The sequence below is a fragment of the Corvus cornix genome, chromosome 11 (genome assembly GCF_000738735.6).
Source record: "Corvus cornix cornix isolate S_Up_H32 chromosome 11, ASM73873v5, whole genome shotgun sequence".
NCBI lineage: Eukaryota > Metazoa > Chordata > Aves > Passeriformes > Corvidae > Corvus > Corvus cornix.
Window position 1 is genome coordinate 13,576,533 of NC_046341.1, and position 24,608 is coordinate 13,601,140.

Here is a 24,608-nt window from a genome sequence, read left to right on the forward strand (position 1 = left end):
TCTGTGATTCTACCACCTAGCGTCCTTAAATTTTACTACAACCCACCAGCCAGAAAGCATTCAGCTGAATAAACACAACAGACACCAAGGTACTGTTTGGCTATACTATGAATCAGGTATAAATTATGTTTTAGCAAGCAAGGCAAGCCTGCAGTCTGCCCTCTCCTACACAACTCAAGGCATACCAATGCACTAACTGTAGAGTCTCAATCTCACATCAGCACCACAAATGTAGAAAGCAAAAATGAATTCCAGGTATTTTTGATAGATAAAGAAAAATAAATTCAAGAAATAATACTAAGTGAAACTATTAAGGGATGACAACTTGATTAACTAATCTTCCAGAGTCATTCATTATATGAAATAAAAATTCATCATCATGATGCACAACTGCACAAACATCCACTAATGAACAGGAAAAAAAAATGCCGAAGAAATCAATTTAGGCTACAAATCCCATTATTTGCATCAACTTGCAAGTGTCTGGAGATATTTATAAGCTTTGTTTTGAACACTTAGTTGTTTTCAACAGACAGAATGAAAATAAAAATGTCTTTTAAAAGGCTCCGACTTAACATACACTCCCAGCAAATGACACACTCTGCTAAAAACACACCAGGGTGCAAGCACAGTATTAGTACAAAATAAAATACACTTTGCAGACCACACCATTCCGTACCAAGTCTTCATAACAGCAATTAACTGTAGAGACACCTGTCCCTCAGACTCCCTTTTATTAATACAGCTTTTTCTTATGGACAGTTTTCACTCCAGAAGTACAAAGGCAACTCTTTACAGCACATGTCTTTCTTACTGCAAACTGGGTAATGCCAGCATTTTCCCCCTTTTGAAGCACTTGGCTATTTTCACTTAGCTTTGGTAAGTTGCAAGTCCAGTACTAATTTTAACAGTGTATAATTTTAACAGCGTAAATACCTAAGTCGCAAGCACAGCGCTAATTTTAACATGGTAAATAACTCTCTCAGTGGACTGAGATGTCTAATACAGTTCCTTTTTGTTACTTGCCTTAATAATAGTGTTTCTTCTTACAGTGCCATGAGTTGTGCTCTGAACCCACCTCTCGTTTGTCAATGCTTGAAGAGCAGAATGACATCTCTTTTTATTCAGCAATTGCATTAGACATCTTAAACATTCTAGACACAGCTACCTACTTTGAAAATATGACTTGTCAAAATTACTAGCCAAAAGGTGCAGTAGCCAGGACACCCGATACTGCCTGGTGCTGGTGAGCTGGGCCAGCACAGCCCAAAGGCTCAGCGGTTGCATTCACAAAGAGACCACAGAAGCATCAACAAGTCAGTGTTTGACTTCACAAAGTCCATCAGAGCAGAGAAGGTAGAGAACACACACATGATGTAAAAGGAAAGCATTGGTAAATAAATCTTAAAACCTCTGCCTTTTAATGTAAATGGGATGATTTAAATTGCAGGACCGTTCACGGATTCAGTCACTGCTACTGTGAGAGCTCACTGCCTTTACGCCAAACATTCAGAGAAAACCAAGCTGAGCCTGCTTAAGCAAACACAGCCAAATTCAACCTTCTGATATTGCAGTTTCCACAGACATTATGGTGATCTTAGAAAACTCAACAAGGTAAAAGAAGATTTAATTTTCAGAAAGGAAATACTGAGCTAGGGAAAAAAGGCAAGGTAAAGCTGAAAGACTGTCAAGAAACAGATTCTCAGAGACAAATTATGTAAGCTTTTACTGTGAGTAAAACTCTTCTTCAAACACCCTTCTAATCATCGCCACTACTTGTAAAAATATCCCTTATATTTCCTCCCCTGGGATTTACTCTCTGAAAGGGGCAGGCACTGTTCAGACCTGTTTGCTGCCTTGTTTTAAAGGAACAGATAATGAGTCTCCTCATTTGTCCTCCTCCAATCCAGACCAGACCAATTCCAGATGTACAGATGTTAGAACCTAAAGGATTTTTCCACATCAACTCAATTGGGGAATATTTCAGAACATCAAACCAACAGGGCCCTGTTCAGTATTTTAAGTCTGCGAGTATCCTGCAGCAAAAGCAAGCAGCCATTCTGCAGTTTTCAGTTTCCAGGATCCTCTGACACCCAGTTGTTCTCTGACAGACTGGCAGAATTTCTTGTTACCTGAACTCATTTCAGTCTTTAAAAAACAAACTAATGAAACACCCAACACCCTGCTTGCTAGATTTTATTAGATTAAGGGCTATCCACATTCCAGAAGTTCAACCTGAGGTTTGGGGTTTGTCCTTTCACATTTCTAACCTACCTTACACTGAGGGCTCCTGCAGACATCCAGTGCTGCAATGAGCACTGTGGAGCTCCAACAGGAAATTGCTGTGTACAGGAACAACCTCCACCAGCATCTGGCTGGAACAAAAGCACAGCCATCTACACCCTCCATCATATCTTTCAGCAAACACAGTGGGAATGTTCATTTTTATTAGAGAGAACACTCATGGGGGGATGAAAAAGGGAGCAGTCACCTGCTGTATGATGCACATGACCTGGATATAGGCCTGACTTCATCCTTCCCTCTTCTATTTCAAGACTAGAAAGAGACCTACCTTACTGGTGAAGCAGTTACCTGAGTAGTTTTGCTGTTTGAGAATTTTGTGTTTAGCTTTCTTTCAGTCTGTTGGATGACTGGGAATGACAAAATATTGTCTGTGCACATGGTAAACAAGACCGGACTGAGGCTGAGAAGTCACCAAAGCTCTGAGAGACTTTGAATAAGTATAGTCTTAAAAGGCACATAAAAATAATTCTAATTTCAGAGCTCTTCAAGCAGACAATTTTTTAGTGTACAACAAAATAATCAGATTGCGTTCTGAGCTCACAGGAACTACAGTCATGCTTAGTTTTTTATTAAAGACAAGAAGTGAAAGATTTGCATTAAATAGCCTAGGAAGACATACACAAATCATAACTGCATCCCTAAGATATGAAACAGATGCACTGAACGTCTCAATTACCAAGTCAGCAGGCTGAAACTACTCAACTTATGTCCTAAGTCATAATTCAGCACTAAAACTGCACATAAGAATAATGTCACGCTATCTGCCATGCTTTTGAAAACAGAGCCCTTAATGAAGAATAAAACAGGAGAAAAAGTTGCTAAATTAGCTTCCTAGTGACTACATTAGAAGTTCCCTTTTTAACAAAACATGCTAAAGATACACACCTTCTCCTTCCCCCACTTCAGCACGATCTGGCTTTGCTTCTTTGTGCTGCCCTTCTGCCACTTTCACAGCCACTGCTCTGCAAATGGCTCCCAGCTTCCGATCCAGGGCACGGACTCCTGCCTCCCTCGTGTACCTGTGAGAGACAATGGCTATGCTGGGCTGTCCTTTTCAACAGGGAGTTCTTTTCAACAGAAACACACTTTCCTACTAAACACACAGCCAAATAAAATGGGATGGGAAAGGCATTGAAACCTTGGACTACTCTAATAAATAGGAATACAATAATTTGTTTTCATCAAAATAATTGTGGTTGCTGATAAAATTGTAGACAGACTACTGAGTGGGAAGACATGACTAACACCTGGTGCCAAACTTTCATGAAATGCTAAACAATGTCCAATAGCTCTGAGCTCTTCTTGGATGCATAAAAATTAGAAGGAAGAACTATTTTAAAACTTAAAATATATAGTTCACCGGAAGTTGAGGAACTGTCTGTAAAAGAATTTTTTGTTTTAGTCTATGAACTGAAAAGAAGCACCAGGCAGTTAACACTATGCAAAATAGCCAAAACACTGGTCATAAAATACTTCAATTCATTGAATCACAATACATTTTTTCCATTGGAAATGAGCTAGTTTAAAGTTCAAATGATGTTCTGATCAATATTTTTGCTGTCATGTTGAACAAAAACCCTAGTTCTAATGAAGAGAAGCTATTAAAAAACCCCATATTTTAATTTTTTAAACCTAATTCCAAATTTTAGACAAATGCACCCATCAAGTCACAAAAAAAAAAAAAAGGAAAGGTAATTTCCATTTTTTGTACGAAAATGATTGAAATATAACTCAGTTCTTTAAACTAAATGTTGTCTGCTGCCAAGGCCACGGCTTCACACACTGCAGCCACAGGAGCCTCAGGTGTTCCTGTTTATTCACAGGGCCTTGGCAATTGTGTCAGCACAACTGAGTAGGAGCCACACCTGGAGTGCAGGAGCAAGGAATTCTCTACAGAAAGGATATTCTGTAGAGAAGACAAGAGCTAAGGAAAGAGCAATTCTATAAACTACCAATGTTTGAACTGCTGAAGCTATTAAGGACAATACTAAGACATGTTTGTGCTATCACATTATAAACTGATTTACTAGTTGCAAAAAAGAAGTTATTTAAACTGAAAGCACTGAACAGATTTACCTGGTAATTATGCCCAAAGTGGTTACTTGGGGAATCTGTATTTGCTGTGGAGTCAGACCATGTTGTTCAAGCTGTTTGGGAATCAAGTGTCTATGTGCAATTTCAATTTTTTCTTCTTGTGTGTATCCTTCCAAAAAAAAAAAAAAAACCAAACATGTATTTATTAACAATCTTTTTGCTTTGACACTACAATATAATCAGATTTCTTACCTTTTACAATTCTACCTGATTGAATTTAACAAAAACCCTCCCCCCGCTATAATTTACAAGGCTGTTGGTATGATCCTTTGTGATTATTCACAACTTCACGCAAACAAGAACAGAATTTTAGTGTTTCAAAGATCCCTTTCTCCATTGAAATCTTAAAAGGATGCATCAGCCAACAGACAGTTAGAATGCAAAAAAATCAGTGAAGGAAAATATCATTACAGAATGTATCCACGTATCACCACAGACCTGAAACTAAATTTTCCTGAGAGCAAGGCTAAATATATGGAATATTTAAATATTATTATATAATTTATTATACCATTCAAATATTATATAATTTATTATTCTTATATAATTTATAATATTCTATATATAATTAAATATAAATATTTAATATTTACATATATAAATACTATTCATGACAGAGGCACAACAGAGGCATCCTGCCTTGTCCCTTTTAATGATTCTGGCCACGCACTCCAGATTCCTGGCAGGCTTTCCTTAAGGAGCTGCCTTTCATTTCAGCAAAAACACCCCAAACTTGTTTAAGGACCAGCAATAGCCACTGTAATGAAAGTACTGCAGTGTTACCTGGCACCTGGATAACTTCCATTCTGTCCAGCAGAGCGGGTGGGATTGTAGCTGTAGTGTTGGCTGTAGCTATGAAAAGCACTTGGGACAGGTCAAAGGCTACGTTTAGGTAGTGATCGGTGAAACTGTGATTTTGTTCTGGATCCAACACCTTAACAAAAGTAAACACAAAAGTCATGCAGTTGTTCAACCACAAGTAAGTAAAATATGCACATCTTTATTATATTCCATTTGGATCTGTCAAATCCGACTTTACAGTGATAAAATACATTAAGGATATCACTAAATCCTGGCCTTGGCTGGATGATTCTGTGACTACATTTCACACCACATGTACAGTTCAAAAAGTCATTTCCCCATGAGCTGCTCCTGACCTTTTCTAGAGGTGGCTGCAGCATTTCTCCAGCCATCAAGTACCTCCCCTAAGCTGTATCCCCATGACCTTTTAAAGATGCTAGAATGACCCTTCAAGGACTCAGAGCAACCTTGGAAAAGCAGCCCATGTGGTCCCATGGAACAAGGAGAATTCTCCCAAGTAATCCCTGACTCCAAACAAGGAGAATTCTCCCAAGTAATCCCTGACTCCAATCCTCACCTGTTGCTGGCCACTCTTCTTACTCTAAGCTTACTTCTTACTCTCACAACAACATGTGAGATCTCTCTGTGAGACCAAGGGGAAGAACACAATCCCAGCCTTATCTGCTGTCACTAAATCACATGCTCCACTTACTCTGCTTTGTCCAGCTGTTACTACTGATGAAGGAGTAAAAGTTCTTATTGCCCATGACACCCCAGGCAAGCTCTGACCCTTGGTGAGCCCTGGCTTTCCCAACACAATCATTTTTTTTTTGTCCCAAAACAACAGAGATGAAATTGAACAAGCACTGTAGAACAAAAACACACAGTCTGACCAACCTCAAAAATGTACTGAACAAGTAGAACTAGGGCTTAAATATTTGTGTTGTCTTCCTAATGCTTTTAGTACTACTTATGTGTGCTAATGCAACACTTGTCTGTATTTAAGATAAGGTGATAAATATTCAATATACATGTGGAACATGAGGGTACTGAGATACTGTCTTGTAGATTTAACACTGCCACAAATGGGAAGTTCATGGTCTATAGCAATGTACTCTTGGCTTCCATATCACCTGTGAACCACCTCTGCTTCACATCCCATTAAAGTAACGCCACACTTTTCCCTCCCAAATGATGAATGATCAATGCTACACCAACATGAATAATTCTCATGTCACAAATAATGGGACCCACGCATCTCCTGAGAAACAGCGCACCACTGTCAAAATAATTTATCTGCCTACACCCAAATGAATGCACACAACCTGAACTATAGCCAAGAACAGAGTTGATAAATAAAAAAAAAAGGAATTTGAGAACTTCTTAGAAAGTTATAAAAGAAACAATTCTGAATTTTCATTACTCTTAAATTCTCTTCAGGCTTTGAAAAGTGAAAAAATCTTTAGGACAAAATTATGATCAGAACAAACTAGGAAAATTTTTTTTTTTTACAGAATGCCAGAAACACAGCAGATTTCACCAAAAACCAGAATAAATTCTAATTTTATTTTGAAGTACTGCACAGATTTAAGAGCAGTATTTAGAAATGTATTGCAGCTGCAATAAAATACCAGTTACACATTCCCCTTAACAGTGAAACCTTAAAACATACTGAAGCATATGCTTCAATTCTGAACCTAGGGCTGGAACTCCGTGAATGCCATTGTGCACTGGCTCTAAGCTATTCAAAAGCTTTCTTACCCTTTTCAGCAAGCAGCTGCTGTCATTTACTCCCTTCCTTACCAATGAAGGCAAAGGCCTTGAAGTACCCTGACAAGCCAAGTCCACTGATGAATAATTCAATCAGTTAGAGATGTGCCTTACCTCAGCCAGCCCCACAGTCTAGCCCTAAACTATAGGGAGACACAACAACAGACAGGGAAAGCAAGCACAGCATCTACAAACTGTCTTCAAAACAAGTAGGTTTATACCAAATATTAGTCTCCCATTCAAGGCCTACTCTGGCAAATTTTTCAAAAGTTATTTAAACAGCTAATCCTAATTCAACTTACTCCCCCCCCCTTTTTTTATACTGATAACAATATTTCCACAGAATTCCAGTCTATAAGCTGAAGTGTTTGCAACTAATTCCAAAGCTGCTGAAAAACAATGTATTCTGATAGACCAAACTGGCATTTTGTCACATTTATTTACATGCATGTTTCTTTCTCCTTCTAGTCTGCAACTAGAAATCCTTCTGAATCCTACTCAGTGCCAAGCTGGTGATTAGAATATGATTTACAAAGGTACACAAAATATTGATGCTGTACTCATATGCAAAAAATACTAGCCAATAAAGATAATGGAAACTGTAATCCAAACCAACTCAGATTATATCTAAATGTGAATTATCTGAGATTTTTTACAAGGGCTGGAGTTCCTCCGGACTTAAAATTCTTTGTCACGGTAACTATTTTTTAGAGTAAGGTACAAACCAGTGTCCTGCCTATGTATTTCAAATAGACTTCCCAAAGCAAATAGAACTGTTCTTCAGTTAGGCATCTGTGCTGAAGTTCAAGTTCAAAAGTTTTCCAAGATATTCAACTAACATAAAAATATGAAGTACAAAAAGAACATTCAGTGCACAAAGTATCTTGGCTAATTTATGACAGATAGCTCACATGCATACAAAGGCTTCTCTGTAACAGCTTTTTATTACCACAAAATCCAGAATAAAGTCCATGAACATTTCATTGCCTGGCTATGCTCCTGGTCTAATTTCCCTGCATACAAATAGTCACTATCAGGCACTTGGATCCATTTCTGTTTTCTTCTGGTTTTAACAGAGGTCATCTAAATTTAGACTAAAATATTCCTTTGTTAATGAACAGTAACTGGAAATAGGAAGACATTCTGTCTTGCTGAAGCAACAGCTCTGCAGAAGCATTAGAACTAAACACGTATCCAGCAATTATAAAGCACCAAGCTTTGCTCCCAAGCTCACAGGGATGGCCATTTTCTTCCTGAATATGCCCTGCTGTAGACAGCAAGAATTTAACACACCTACACATTAAGGAAAAAAAGGATGTGCCTTTCATACTTAATGATGGCACCTACCAGACAAGCAGCAGTGTGAACAGCAAATGTACCAGTTAGGTGACCACTGACTATTGTTTGCTCTCCAACATAACAGCCACTTTTGCTCATTCCAGATGGACTTTCCAACAATGTAAACCACGAGAAGCAGATGAAAATTAAGGTATTATGTCCAGACATGAGCTGTCCATTAGAAGAGGTAAAGCACCTGCTTCAGGATGTTTAGCCAGCAGTAAAGGGATATAGAGATCTCGCAGGGGAGCAGCCCAGCCATGGTTAATAGAGCAATTACTTCTCCAGATGCAACTAATGGTCAATTAGCAGGGCTTACATAAAGCCTGCAGCCCAGGCAGGCAGTGGGAAGTGAACCTTATGAGCCTCAGCTGGAAAAATCCATGGCAGGAGCAGAGCTGAGTATCACTGAGAATGTGGTTTTAAAAGACGGAAAACAGAAACATCTCAAAGCAGCAACAAAGTATCCAGAATTCAAACACAACTAATTAAACAAGTATTAATTAAATTTGTTTGCCCTTGCAAACTTGATGTGATAGAAGAATACTGTTGTTCTGTACTGCAGGACAGTATACAAAAAAATTATAAAAAAATTATAAAAACCAGCAAAGGTTGAATAACATTACCAGTATTAATATATAGATCTAGATTCATGATCAGAACGCTCTTTCCAAGAAATGCGAAATCATTGACTGCGTAGCAAACAACAGACAGCTAAGTAGAAAATTTTGATTTTCAGGTATTTTTACCCATGCATTGACTAGAATTAGAACAGCTTAATTCAAATATCTAAAAGACAAATGACAGGAGAGGTATCAGAAAACTCAGAAACAGAGCATTACATTTTCACCAAAGTGTAATTAAAACCCCACAGGTGAATAGTACAAGGAAAATGCTTGTATTTATTACACACCCTGCTTGTTTTCTTTACACTTTGAGGCTTTTCATGCACTCTAGAAAAGTGTCCTATACACTTGAGAAATGCACAGGTAGAGGACCATAACTGTCACTTTTAAAAGCTAAAGAAGTGAAGCCATGCTATTTTCTAGCACATTTAAATTACTACTAGTTCATGTTAACATGCAAAGATCAAAACAGAGCTCTCAAACCACAGCCTGTTCATACAGTGATTTTAAAAGAACTCGTTGCCCTTGTCAAAACAGTAATTTTCCACTATCTAGCAGGAAGAAAATAATGACGTTTGTAGAAAGTCAATTGACGCTTTATTTGCAGAATGTCATACAGCATCCAGATGAGCTCATGACACCTTAATTTAAGTAGCATTTTTCATATTTAAATCGCTGCATTAAGCACTGTCAGTCAAGAGAGTCATTAGAATGACTCTGTATGCAAATACTATCAGAACCACTTTCACCCCCACCTATCAAAGTTACCAGACCTCAAGTCTGATAACTGCGATGCTTCCAGGATCATGCCCTAAGTCACTTCTGTGACAGTGAGCCAGGCTAGCTCAAAAAATGTGAGTATTTTTTACTAATGCCCCTTCTTTTGACTGCAGCAGGTACAGAACCATGACAGAAGAAGTGCAGCTTCAACAGCGGGAGCATGGCAGTCCCTACTGCCAGATATAACACAAAAGAGAAGGCAGAGTGTAAAACTACAGCTGTACAAGGAATACTAAAACCATTAAGTGCATTAGCACTATGTCTGCCCTGGCTGCCTCAACACTTCAGCCTGGCCCAGCCGTGCCAGCACCTCCCTCATTCTCTCCTTTGCCATCTGTGCTGGCACAGGAAGATGGACACAGCCTTCTACCCAGGGCAGGGCAATGCTCTGTCTCTTCCCCACACCTCAGGAGGTGCTCCTTCCTCTCTCCACGAAACTGCTAGAATAAAGGCACTGAATATGCACAAGCCAGTGGAAGAAGGAATTGTTCTGGGATATCATGTCACACTCCAGAAAACAGAAGCGGGGAAGAAGGTTCTGACAACTCATCACTGCTGTCTTCTACATGATACAAGAAGCTTGCAAGGCCCAGGTCATCTTATTCATGATCACTTCAGTTTTAGCCTCCTAAAAGCCCAACTAGCCTAGTTAATAACATCTCAACACCTCCTGAGATTTATAAAATACTCCAAGAGTATCTCATTCACCAAAGTCCTCAATTCTATCACCTGAATTTTACTTTTGTCTTTAAGCAAATCAACTTTGACAACTCTAAAACCTTTGTGATAAAGTAACTGTAATATGTGTTTCAAAATTAGATTCATTTATATCTTAGTCTGAGTGCCAGAATTTCAGAAAAAAAGCACTCATGGAAAACCTGACTCTCATGGAAAGCTAACACTCATCACACCATAATCAGCCAAACACTCATCATACCATAATCAGTCAAGGAGTGGGGATCTGTGACTTACATGAAAAATCTAAGTTCAGAAAGTTACTTACAACACTAATTAAAGAAATGCTCCTAAAAGAACATGCAGCTAGTCCATATTATGCACTAGGTAAAAGGCTTAGCTCCAATGCAAGCTGGTACCATCAAGAGCTTCAAAAATACACGAAAGTTGTTCCAAGAAAAAAAGGGAAAACTTGAAGAAGTTGAGTTACTGTTTAGATCCTCTACAGTTCTTTTCTTAGCTAACAACATATGATCATTAAAAATCAACGTCTTGAAGTCCCCCAAATAAGTTACGTTTAGGGCTTGAACAGTATTTAAATACAGAAAACAGCCCAAAATCTATCCTTGTGTTCAAATACAGCTCCCTGAGACTTATATGTTATTTAGCACAATATGTGACAGCATCTGCATTGTGCCCAAGCAATTGACGGAAACCCACCCAAAGCCAGCACTGTCAGGTTTTCTTTTGTCCAGTGAATCTTCCGAGTCCAGTTTAATTATTTTAAAATACAAATGAAACACCTCTTACCTCAAGCAAGGCTGCTGCAGGATCCCCCTGCAAGCTCTTTGCCAGTTTATCCACCTCATCCAAGAGGAAAACGGGATTGTTCACCCCGACAGTCTTAAGCCCATTGATGATCCTGCCAGGCATGCTGCCCACGTAAGTACGCCTGGAAAGGAACGGGTACGGGGAAAGAGGGTGGTGACTCGGTGAACAGGGAGAGGAACATCCAAAATATCACAAATAAAACTCCAGGCAAAACACAAGAACAAGGAGCATTGCAACAGTCCTTGCTTTTTTTACAAAAATTTGTGGAACTAGCTGATAGAAATATGGAATATACAGCTGAGCTAATACAAGCAATTATAGCAGCAGATGAAAATTTGAGTTCCATGGTGAACTAGTTGGTCGTCAAAGATAAGAATTTGCATTAAAGTGTATCCAAACGTTACAGCTTGTGGACGTCTTACATGTGCCAGTACCAGCATCCTTGTACTGTATGAACAAGCAGAAGCAGATTTGGGAACCTCATTAATAAAAACATTTTCATAATTACAATGCTGGGATTTTGTCATCACAACAGAGTTCACACAGCATGTTACAAAAGAGACCAAAATTCCAATTATGCTGAACTGTCAATGTCCCCAGGACAGCATGCTTTAATAAACACCCACCAAAAATAATTGTATTTACTATGTCGTTTCAACATAAAATGAAAAATTGAACACTGCAACAAAAGAAAAAATGACGAGTTTGAATTTATTCAGCAAAATCAGTAAAATCTTTTTTCCACAACACACACAGAGCACAACTACATTTCACGGGTGTATATAACCCTTGTTTACTGCATTTATCACAGTCTTTTCTGCTTGTGCCATAAGAGCATGAAATTCCAAGAAGAAAGAGATACATTAAGTGCTGAATTACAGTACCTAGCTCATGACCCTTACAAAGCAGATAAGCAGAACAGGCCTGCTTTGCCATATGATCTGGTTTCCTACTGTCCAAAATAAACAGGATGACATTTACAAAGATGCAACCAAAAATACCACGGGACTAATTTCCAAAGATACTAGAGATGACTTTAAATATATTTAAAAAACCCAGAAAACAACAAAAGCAGAACCCGAACCACACAGCAGTGATGTCAGTTCCATGTAACATTTAACCACTGAGGAAACAAATTGCAGTAACTGTATTTAATTCTAGATCTGAGAAAAACTAAAAGGTTTTAAGATCTTCTAAACAGCCAACAATGCAAGAGAAATTCAGTTTGCTTGTTACCACCTTCCTCAGGCAGCTGCTAAAGACTGAAGCAGCCAGCAGGCAATAGTTTCTCACTTCACTGCTTTTGTATAGTCTTAATCTGCAGCAAGGGAGCGGATTGCTCTCACTGAGGGCTGTGCTGTGTAACATTCATTACAGATCAGGACTCTGCATGGCGAGGTATTACACAGCCAGCTTGCCTCCTCCTTCTCCATCTGCACACCCACGGCCTTGCCAAGAGAGGGAAAGCATTCTATAAAATGCAATCAGAGAATTAGGAGACTGAATCAGAGATGAAGTTCACAGAAGTGAATAATTTACCAGTGCAACCAAATTTATCAGTGTAGCAACTTGGGCATTTCTTTGTTTTTTGGGGCGATTTGGGCTTTTTTCAGGTATGGGTTTGGGTTTTTTTCTTTTTGTGGTTTTGGGTTTTGTTTTATGGTGGTAGTTTTGTTCTCCTCTGGGTTGTTTTTACCACAAGGTGCTCACTGCACTAGAGAATAAGTTTATGTGTGTCAGAGACAATGCAGCCCAACTGTTTCAATATTCAGTTTATGCCAGTAATAGGATAACATAATTAGGTAAACATTAAACATTCTTTGTTCTTGCTTGGCACATTATTCTCAAGTGCATGCTTAAAGACATTATACTTTTTAAATGCCTGTTTGTGTTTTTAGATACACAAAGTTTTACTTGATCCTTTCAAATCCTATAAAAATTTGAGCTATCCACATTCCATCTAGTTTTAAGAAAGAGGCTGGTTTATAAACTAAATGAAGGCAAACAGATGCAACAGTCTAAATCCGTGATACCTCTTCATTTATTACAGACGGACCAATACCTATTTTATTATACTATTAATCAAATACTCGAGATCTCCAAAGTTATTACAGATCACATCTCAACAAAAGAATCCTTGGTAAGACAGGCCCTGCAGGTATTTAAATATAAAACCAACTAGAATATATTAAAATTACAAGCAGATATGGCCATTTATCTGTCTGGCTGTTAATCTTTGCCTTGTAACTAGTGAAACTAAATACTACTGTTTGAGAACACTATCACTGAATGTGATGTTTATTTCATTATTTTTGCTAGAGTTGAAAGGAGGTAAAACAATATCCCACATTGCTTTGTTCATTTTCTGATGCAGTTTCTTTCCCTGCATTAAAACCAGAGGACAGACAGCTGTTCCCCACTCAAAACAGGAAGTACAGAGCAAGTTTCCTGGTTATCTCACTTGTGTAGCAACACTTAAAAAACCCTAAACCCTTGAGAGCACCAGAGAGAGAAGGTCTGCAACTTAGTAATCTTTGTATCTAGTTTTAGATCAGTAAAAAAGTACCTTTAAACAAAACGCTAGAGTTGTACAGTATGTCATCAGGCACTATGTATCCTCAAAAATGCAAGAAAACCAGCTGGGAAATCTAACCTTCTTGCTTCTCCCAAGGTAAACTGGGAAAGCATAGGAACTGGAACCCTTAAAGCAGTGCTAGTATTACTGAAAGAAAGAAACAGGACTCACTTTCTTCATAGTGATCTCAAGACAAATAGTTTTAAATCATTTTTAACTGCAGGGGTAGAAAAGGATAACAAAGTTAAGGCCACTGTCTCTGAACTTGCTTGCATAAGGTCACAGTTTTGGGGTTTTTTGGGTTTGTTTTTGTTTTTGTTTTTTGTTGTTTTTTTTTTTTTTTTGCAAGGCCAGAGGTTGCATCCACTCAAGGGCTTTACAAATCTATCTCTGCTTTGTACTTGCGTAACAAAGCTCATTCCTCTCATGGGTAAAGCTGCCTGCAGTTTGTTTTTTTCTGGTGCAACAAGGCCAGTGCAGGGAGGTTCTGCCAGCACAGCTGTCCTGGCGAGGAATCTCACCTCTCCTCAAACAGGTGCACCTAAACAAGTCTTCAGGAAAGGCTGAAACCAGAAGTGAACTGTCCCAGCTTTTGAAACTGCAAAGCAATGGTAACAGAGGAGGGAGTGCTTCACATGAAGGTGAGAAAGAAGAGCTTCACACTTACCTCACCAGCACCACTATAAATAAATGGCACAATTACATCTTTCCCTTTCAGAAATGGAAAAACACACAACATAGAAGATCATGTAGTTCCTGTGTGACACAAAATATCAATACTGACAAGATTTTAAATGCAATGAGCTTCTTAGAAAAAAGTTTTAAGTCATCCTTCAGAATGGTTTGTGAGAGCTTTTTTTTTTGTTTTTTTTAATTCAAGTAAACAACAAATGTAAACCAGCATACTTTAACATATGGTATATGCAGACAACATATGAGCGGTAAATGCAGACAACAGCTGAAGGATGTCTGATAAAGGAGTTCTGATTTTGTACCAAGAGGATGATTTTGTTTTGGGAATGCAGAACAGTATTTGCTACTAAAGGATTCCCAAACCCCAGGTGCAGATCCCCAGTGAAATGGCCAAACCTGGGCGTTTCCAATTGCCCCATTTGCACGTCAGGTGGGACAACACAATTACTGAAACGCCACGCCCCACCCTGCTGCTCTCCAAGAGATTTGTCTGCTTAATCTCTCCGTCTGCATCCTTCACTGAAGTGGCCCAAGAGAATGCTATTTCAGGCACTGTTTGCTTGCAAGTCAAACTGAAACAGTTCCTTTTGAACGTTCTAGTACATTTAGTACATTTTTCTACATGTTCAGTACATCAGTAGGTACATATAGTACTGTTCTTCTGCAATGTTAATGGCATGCTTAACTTAAGCCCCAAAGCCTAATAAGGAGCTTTTAGGAGAAAAAGAATGTCTTCTAAGGTGTAATATTAGAAAATCAGCCTACTCAACAGTGAAACTCAGAAAACAACGGTCTGTGTCTCCTCCACTTCTAGACCACCGCCCTCTGACTGCCACCAGATGCACAACATCCCACCTGACTGGGAATAACTCGAAGGAGCTATTCACACAAAAGGACAATACAGAGTTCTACAGAAAAGCTGTAGTTCTAATCTGATTAAATCTTATTCTGAGAAGCAGGAAAACAAACCAAAGTAGAATTTAAAATCCAGTAGGCAACAGGTGGGTTTGATTTTAGCTACAAAAAACTTGAAAAAGCAGTTGGTTACAAGGGACTCCTGGTACCAACTGCTCTAAGTTAATTTTTAAACTATACACTTGCTTGCTAAAGAGTAACCACACAATATTCTTGCTAATTCTAGATTACATTTTCCTTTGCTAGTGAAAAATAAACTCTCTTATCAAATATTTCTCATCATTTAATTTCAAATACATTTTAGTATATAATTTGTAATGGTTAGCCTCTAAGATGAATCATTAACTAAATAATGCCCTCAAAAATGTGTGACAGCCACAAACACCCAAATTTAAAAGCTTTTTAGAGGCTCTCTCACATGACTCTACCTGTCTGTACTCTTTATGAGGTCGAAGCACACGATAGAAAGTTTGACTTTTGTTTATAATGTCAAGTTCAAGACGTGATTTCCCTGTTACAAAGGCTCGAATCCTGCTCTGCTCTGAAGAAGTTACTCGCGTCCACAACGCTGAGTATTCCACAGCCTCTAGTGGCTTCACTTCGAATAGCACCTGTTGAGTCACATTTTAAGTTGTTTTTAGGACATTCTATTTCAGGTGTATTCTATTGAGAGTAGTTGCATAGCCACTGGGCAAAATTAACTGCTAGATGGCATCAAAAAAATAACTGATAGCTTTAATTCACAATATCCACCTACTGTTGTAAGGAGAAATTTTATTCAGTAATATGACTTAAAAGAAAACCTGACTAAAATTCATTATTCCAAATTTCCTACACTGCATGCAATAAGCATAAAATACGTTTAACGAAGCAAAAATGCTGCACTGATGCTTGGCAGTTACTTATCTTTACTACCCATTCATTATACTTCCAGTTGCAAGGATTGAGGAATGGATTAATACAAACCAATGGTTTAAAAGAAGTAGATACAGAAAGGGACACAACATTAAAAACAGTCCTAAGGAATGTCATACAAAACTCTCTTTTTAAACCTGCAACCTTAGGTATTCTTGCATAAAGCTCATTTTGAAATGGGAAAACAGTGCACAAACAAGTCTACTGCCATCCTCCAGCAACTTTCATACATCATTCCAAGTTTCTCCTCCTGTTTCAGCAGCAAACATGGTTATGAAGGAATGTATTGCTACCACAGGTTATATTCTATAACTAAATCTTTACACCCCTCTTAAAAAGCAGAAAAATCAGGAGTTTGCATTAGACTTTCTACTGAATTTTACTTCAAAGTGCTAAAATGACTGATGATGAAATCCATTCCCTATGACAATAAAGGGCAGCAGCAGAAGGAAAGAATAAAGGCTGTACCTCAACACTAAACATCCATTCCCATTAAAATTCTCTCCCAAGTAACACCACTGAATGCCAAGGAAAATCAGTAAATACCTAACATTGTTTCAAAGAAGCAAAATTTGCCTGTGTTGCCTGAACAGTGAAAATAATCAATACATTCTGCAGATTAAGAACTGCGATTAAGAAAGGAAGAAGTAATTACCTGTGGCCTCGAATATCAGACTGATCACAGACTCCTCCTAAAGCAATTCTGTGGAATTCTCGACCCAAGGTCTTTGCAATTGATCTTCCAACACTGGTTTTACCAACTCCTGGGGGCCCCACAAAACAAAGAATGGGTCCCTTGAGGTTGTTTTTAAGCTGTCGCACAGCCAAGTACTCTAAAACTCTCTTCTTCAACTTCTCCATAGCATAATGGTCGTTATCCAAAACAATCCGAGCTGCACGGATTTCCAGGCGATCTGCCATCGACAACAGCAAAGAGATCAGCACATTTACCTTAAAAATGGCAACAATTCCACAGTACAAACAAACACCTTCATCAGGGCAATGCCCCAACACACACACATTTCAGACAATGCTTTTCTAAAACAAAGGTATTACAATTCTTCTGCAGTAAGGAAATTAGACATAAAATAGATTATAGTATGGATAATGACACAGTACTGATAATGACTTCCAAGGCTAAAATAATCATGATTTTCTATTTCTATATTCATGTGTGTTTTTATTCACTGTAGCTAGAGTTCAAAATAGCAATCACATGAATCACACTCACAAACTTTGCTTAAAGTAAAAATATCAAACTTCCCATGACATGGAATAATTTTAAAAGATCAAAGAGCAACTTCCACCAAAAAAACCATTCTGCTAGGACATGACTGGCAAGCAACACTTTACTCATTTTGGGATTCTCTGAATAATACTGCACAGTATCTGTAGGCAGATTTTTTTACAATTTAATGATTAAAGAAAATATTTACAACATTTGTAAACAGCCAGGGCTCTATTTCAAACCACCAACAATTTTCATCACTACAAATATCAGCAGAAGGGTAGAGACAGACATGCAGGTGTGCTAAGTCCACCTTGTGGAAAGGCATTCTGCCCACTTAACCTACTTGTGTCGGTCAGTAGGAGATGTCTGTTGGCCTTGTTTTGTTTCCTACTCTTCCCTCGCTCTCCATTTTTGCACATTGTATCTGTATTAACAGTATCACTCTCTACTCACAACTCCAAAAACTATAGTACAAAATGGACATGAGACTCAGTTTTTCTACTGCACTTCAAGTTATAATTATTAAAATTAATTGCAATTGTGCTTTTATTCCTTACAAAAATTGATTAACTTAAGATAAACCAGAACCTTCTTCAGGAAGATTAATGTTACAGAAATGTCCAAAAGTTTTTTTATCTGACATATAAAAAATAATTAGATTCTCATTTCTTTATTATTTTTGATACATATTGGCACAAATTATAATTAGTAACACTTTCATTTTTTAATGAAACTACTCTTATATGTTTTAAATTCACATTCTCAGATGTACAACTGAATTACACAGGTTATTCAGTGTACAGCTCTCACTGAAGTCTAATGGTTTACCTGGCTTTCAGTAACATACCAACGATTTTTTTACAAGACAGCACTAAGTAACAGCGTTTACATGATAGTTACTTGTCCTAAAATGCCTGTGCAAGAGAATCACCAGTAACAGAAGGGTTTACCTTTCGTACTCTTGTTCCATGGCAATTCTACCATCAGTTCCAAGTAATTTCTTGTCAAAGCATATTCTGGCATTGACTGAGGCATCTTCTTTAATCTGGAAATATAAGTATGGAATTCAAAAGGCCAATCAGAAATTAAATGCGAAGAAAGACTCTACTACACCACAAAACAGCAACTGAACAAAACAGAGATTTAAAATCATTTCAAAAACACAATCAACACAAACATATACCAAACAGGAAAAGGTCTGCAAGACTTGTTTTAAATTTTAAAGGAAGAAACCACCATTTAAAAGCCTCCTACCTTTTTATTTCTTTAAGACAAACTTTAAGAGCTTGTTCTGACATACTGGATGTTCTAATCTTTTTTTCTAGCATGACAACATCATCATGATCTTCTTCTTCCTCCTCATCTTCTGTAATGCTTCCATGACTAATTCTTCTATTAGGACGAATAGCTACAACCTGTGCAATGGAAAGAGCCACAGAATTGCACCAGGTCTTGGTTTTTTTAAATAAGGTGTGTACTGTGGCTTAGAATGAAAATCATTACAAAAACACCTTTAACTCCAGAAATTAACTTCAAAAACTGTTATTGGTGCTACTTTAAATAGTTACAGTTCTTTATGTATGTCCTAAGTAAATTCATCATATACTATAAACTAGCAACCAACACAAAACAAGAACAAAATTGCAAGTAGCTATTTGTGGTATTTCAAGCACTGCAGCCCATCACATTAGGCAGAATAAACTTAATCTTTACAAAATAGGTAAATCACTCTTATCTTTTTTCATTTCTCAATGACTTCCCATTTACTAAACTATGTAAGTGCAGTTAGATGTAGCAAAGGTGAACAAGCTCCATTTTCCAACACACATTTTTATAGGTATTTCAAAAGCTGCCATTCTTCTGCAATGCCATCACTAAAAAATACACTTTCACAGCACAGGCCAAAACTCACTGTGTGCATACCACTGACTCTTCAGACGAATCTGAGCATTCGTTCAATGTCACAAAGTGCTCAGATTAACATAAAAAATAAATTTTAAAAAAATTAAAATAAAGCCTAAGTAGTTTTAAACAAATATTTTGTCTTTTGTGTATCTACATGGCCAAAGTTGCCAGCTGGGTGTTCTCTGCAGCTCCAGACTATGATCACACACTACGGCTATACATTAAAAATGCACAGATTAAAATCATGCATTCATTATTCTGTTTAAAAAGTGCATCTTAGTACTTATTTAGAATGTTTAAGTATCCCAAATTTAAAGCTCCATACCCTTTTATCATCATCCTGTTTGGACTTTCTTGTTTTTTGAAGCAGCTTCAGGCCTTCAATCTGTCTAACAAGCAATGGTATGGTCATCTTGAACCGTTCTTCCAGCCTAACAGCATCTAAAATCTAAGAGCAAGGAGTTGTAAGCAGCCAACAAGTTCACACTGATGAATCCTCACTTTGGGGGAAAGGAACATGGAGGTACTGCTACTGTGTTTTGACCAGAGGCATAGAATAGGTGGATTAGGAAAAGAGGTAGCAAGAAAAGCAAGGAGAATACAGTACACAAAATCTAGCCTCAAGGATCTGGATGCCTGAACTACACTTCAAACTAGAGAAAGTCTCTTATCCTGTCTAGTTTTAAAGCATCTTAGTATTTCAGTTGCATTTTCTGTGGCAACCACCTATCAACATTCTATTTTTCAACTACTGGGCCTCAGGAAAGAGATGGCCCTGTTAAGAAAGTTACAGCATCATCTCCTTGGATAACCCAGGAAATAAAAAAATCACCTTGTGCCTTAACATTTTTGTTTAGCTTTTTTTTTATTTTGTCTTTTTAAAATTTTACACACAACTCCATTTTCATATTAAACGAAGTTAATATGTGGAAATAGGTAGAATTCTGCTCCTCTGTAATTCCACAACTTCCACCAGTTGCTCTTTTCTTTAAACTTCTAATAAAACAAAAAGCGACACACTAATAAGTAAGGTACCTTCCTCCAGCAGGATATTCAGCTATATTACACACCTCCCCTTCAAATTACTGCATTAATTTCTACTTGTGGTGCTTTGAAAGAACCTAACATGCTTTCAATTCCAGGTGCAGCATAAGCAGCAAAACTTCCAAACACAGTAAGCAAATACAGAAATCAGACTAATAAGCACCAAGCCATAAAGATCATTTTTACATAGATTTGCCATGACATATGACAGAAATATAATCATTGTCTCAGTATTTAAAGAAACCCAGACTTCAAGATGTTTTTAGAAGCATTTTAAAAAAATTATTCTGAAGTTATTAGTATTAAGATATGTAAAATGATCAGTCAGTTGTGATAAGTAAGCAAAGTTTCAACACAGTCTGAAGAAAGATTTATTGTCTTTACTATGGGAAGTCCATGCTCTACTTACTTTTTAATAAAATGAACCATTTCCAAGATTTCCCAACTAGATCTATTTACCTAAGGTGAGTTCTGACATATGCATATATAAACACTTTAAACTGTAAAACTATTTTACAAGCATTTATGCTCAGTTGTAACACAAATCCCTGCTGGCATAATGTTACCACTGTACAGTCACAAGTGTAAGCAATCCCAAAATTACTGAAAAGTGCTTTACTCTTAAAAGATAGCAACACCTAACTACCACTGAAAAAGCTGAAGAACATGATACCTGCAGCTTCTCTTGGTTGGTTGTTCTGATGATAGAGGTCAGTATATCTGGCAGAGCTTCTCTTGGCAGATTGTCCAGGAGACGCCGGAGCTTTGCGACTGCAGGCACTGACATATCCAGCATCTCAACCAGCTACAACACACAAGGAACAACATTAATGGCTGCTGGTTTTCTTTTGGAATTATCTCAGTGGCTCTCTGACCTAAACAGGATTGTATCTTTCAGTGTGAAACATGGCTAGGTAGTTTGCCATAAAGCCACTGAAATAAGTTCACAAAAAGTTCACAGATGAGACACTAACTCAGCACAGAGCACCAAGACTTTGAGCTTCCTGCTTGTTTGAAAAGTTCAAAAATATTATTATTATTTGCAGCATTTTTTTCAACACATACATCTCTTATTTCCCTCACAGGCCCAGATTAAAAACTTCCCCATGACTCTTTTCTATATATCCTTTAAATTCCAATTCATTATACTTCCAATGTATGCATTTTCTTACACAGCTATAAAATTCCAGAAAAATTAATCAATTATTTTACTAGAATGTATTTACAGTATTACTATATATGAAACACCAACTTATCATAGCACTAACACAAGCAGTTAGACTCGGCCGCAATGAGCTGTATAGACACCCTGGAACTTGGCACAGAAACCTTAAGCTGTAACAATAACATTTATTTTGTAACAGAAATACTGAAACTCTACTAGTTGCTGAAAAATACAGGACCTGGAGAAAGAGCAGATAGGAAACAAATAAAGAGCCTAACTGTACACACAGGTTATATGACACGCAGGAATAAAACAAATTACCTGTACTGCGTACTTGTAGAATTGTTCTGACAGCTCTCCAAGCTCCTCCTCAGATTTATGGCCATTAGTGAACTGCTCGAGTCGATCTAACTGCTGCACCTCAGCAACGGGATACGGCTTCTCCTTCAGCAGCTGCAGGATCTGGAATCGGCAGAGGCCTGTCACCAGCAACGTGTAATGGGGCTTGGGCCAGTTGCTACCAACCACCTGAACTGCCAAGGCAGCAGTGCCAATCCTAAAAACAGATCAAATCCCTGTATTATTTGTCACCTTCCACAGAACATTTTGTGTGCTCCTTATCAGAAGCAATCAAGGTATAGGTTGCAAGACCCTGCTGGGTCATAGTTCCTATCGTGAAATGAAATCAAATTACCCAATTTCCTTTGTAACACATATTACAAAGCCAAACCCTAAAACCTGAACACGAATGAGTTAGCTGAAAAATCAACTAAGATACTGTAATACAATCATTCAATTTAGAAACACATGTAATTTCTTCATAATAATGGATCTCGCTGTGGACAGGCACACTGACATTTCTGCTTAAACAATATGGCCTGGGAAATGCGAGTGTTTATAAATTACGGTCCTTCACTGAAATTCCCAGTCTTGTGCTGAACCAACGTTTTAGATTACTGTACCTATTTAAACAGATTTACAACAGAAGTTATTTTCTTGCAACATCTTACTAAGTCCACTGATATGATAAAGTTCGGAGAGTAAGGGTTACAGCATATTAGTTTCACCACACACAAGTACAATTTGTTTTATGTGAACTAAGCCAATATCCGTGTTATCTATTAGGTGGAAAATGCTATGGTTAACAGCTAACGCAGCCCTAGAGCTGCGTTCTTTCGTCTTATCTTGCTCGTCCACCTTGGTCTCTTTTCAAACTTCCCCTCCGGCCGCCGGCCAGCCCGTCCCCGGCTCCTCGCCCGCTGGGCCGGTGGCGCAACCAGGGTTCTCGGAGGGCAGAGGCGTTTCCCGAGGGCAGCGGAGCCCGACGGCCCCGCGTCTGACCCCACGGGAAGCCCTGGCCGGGGAGGCCGGGCCGGGTTCCGGGGGGCCAGCAGGCCGCGAGAGCGGCAGGGAGAGCCGGGCCGGGCCGCACCTGTGCAGGTTGGGAAGGTCGTCGCAGTCGGAGGTGGGGTCGCTGGTGTTGGGGATGACGCCGATGATGGTGCTCCGCAGCGAGGTGCCCTTCAGCAGCCGGCTGCGCACCAGCTGCATGTTGCGCGGAGAGTCCACGCTGGTGCGCATGGTGGAACCGGGCAGCAGCACGCTCTCGTGTGTGAGCAGCAGCGGCAGCCGGCTGGGGATCTGGATAGCGCTGCCCGCCGCCATGGCTGCCCGTGACCCTCGCACTGCCCCGCGCCCCTCACGACGGCCCCGCCGCCACGGCAGCCCGGCCCTCACGCGCGACGGCCCCGCCCCCTACGGGCGCCCGACAGGGACCGGCCACGCGCGCCCCGCCGCGCCCCCTGGCGGCGGCCGCAGCGCTGCCCCCGACCCGGGCCGGGGCCCGCCCCCGGGCAGGAATCGCCGCCGCCGCCGCTCCCGAATCGCCGCCCCCGGCCAGGAATCGCCGCCGCCACCGCTCCCGAATCGCTACCGCCACCGCTCCCGGGGCCTCTCGGGTCCGGTCTCCTTGCAAACACCGAGCCCGGGCCGGTTCCTCTTCAGTCCCCCGGAGGCCGCTCGGCCGCCGGCAGGTGTCAGGCTGGCACTGGCAATGGGTGCGTGCTATGAGCTGTTGAACCAGTGCTCCGACATTGGAGAGGGAGAGCGTAACAAATCTTATCGTTTGTTAAATGGGACGGTTACGAAATGAAATCAAATTTTTTGTTGGTTTTTACACAAATCTGCTCTCCTGCATCCGTGCTCCGGGTCAAAGGCCTCAGCATCCTGTTTCACAGAGTCACAGAATCGTTCGGGTTGGAAGGAGCTCTGGAGATCACCCAGTCCCACCCGCTGCCAAGGCAGGGACGGACACCTGGCGCAGGTGACACAAGCACGCGCCCAGGTGGGTTTGGGATGTCTCCAGAGAGGGAGACTCCGCGGCCTCCCTTGGCAGCTGCTCCAGGGCTCTGCCACCCACCATGGGAAGCAGTTGTTCGTCCTGTTGAGGAAGCGCAGGTGAGCACAGGTGTCCTTCCACGTGCTCCTGGCAGCCCCAAAGCGGAGGGAGGAGATGGAGAACCAGACATCTCTCTGCGTGGCCCCGAAAGGCAGGGAGGAGAAAAGCCCGGCTGGTGCTCTCCATTCCCAGTCCATTCCCAGCCTGGCTGCCTGGGGAGGCCTCGCTCACAGCATGGGAATTCCACTTCTATAGTGATGTTCAGCAGCCCTAGAGGCACCAGCCAGGACACAGCTCACTAGGGCAATGAGCCAAAACAGCCTGCCCAGGTGAAAGGGCTCCAAGCACCGAGGCCCTATGGAGAGTTCAGATGAAAAAGTGGAGAGCTCAGATGAAAAAGTGGCTTTTAGAAACTTTCGGTTTTATTTCTTTTTTTCCCATTGGTGAAATTAGTGCAATATCAAAATTGCATAATGCAGTGAACTGTGTTAGCCAATCTCTTGTTAATCACTGACTCACATGATTCCTGTTGAACAAAGGTAATCCTT

The 24,608-nt window shown here is 39.7% G+C and overlaps 1 protein-coding gene across 1 annotated transcript in view; it reads right to left on the reverse strand.

Moving 5' to 3' along the window:
- LONP2 (lon peptidase 2, peroxisomal) overlaps positions 1 to 23,401 on the reverse strand; it is a 38,536-nt gene extending 15,135 nt beyond the window's left edge. The window contains exons 1-11 of the mRNA XM_039558061.1: positions 23,095 to 23,401; positions 21,984 to 22,218; positions 21,171 to 21,302; positions 19,779 to 19,901; positions 18,803 to 18,963; positions 18,499 to 18,593; positions 16,973 to 17,231; positions 11,199 to 11,340; positions 5,182 to 5,332; positions 4,381 to 4,507; positions 3,190 to 3,323 (exon numbers count right to left, since the gene is read on the reverse strand). Of these exons, the coding sequence (XP_039413995.1) occupies positions 3,190 to 3,323; positions 4,381 to 4,507; positions 5,182 to 5,332; positions 11,199 to 11,340; positions 16,973 to 17,231; positions 18,499 to 18,593; positions 18,803 to 18,963; positions 19,779 to 19,901; positions 21,171 to 21,302; positions 21,984 to 22,218; positions 23,095 to 23,327 (1,792 nt within the window). The 5' untranslated portion in view covers positions 23,328 to 23,401. The remainder of the gene's footprint in view (positions 1 to 3,189; positions 3,324 to 4,380; positions 4,508 to 5,181; positions 5,333 to 11,198; positions 11,341 to 16,972; positions 17,232 to 18,498; positions 18,594 to 18,802; positions 18,964 to 19,778; positions 19,902 to 21,170; positions 21,303 to 21,983; positions 22,219 to 23,094) is intronic.
- Between the last annotated feature and the right edge of the window lie 1,207 nt (positions 23,402 to 24,608).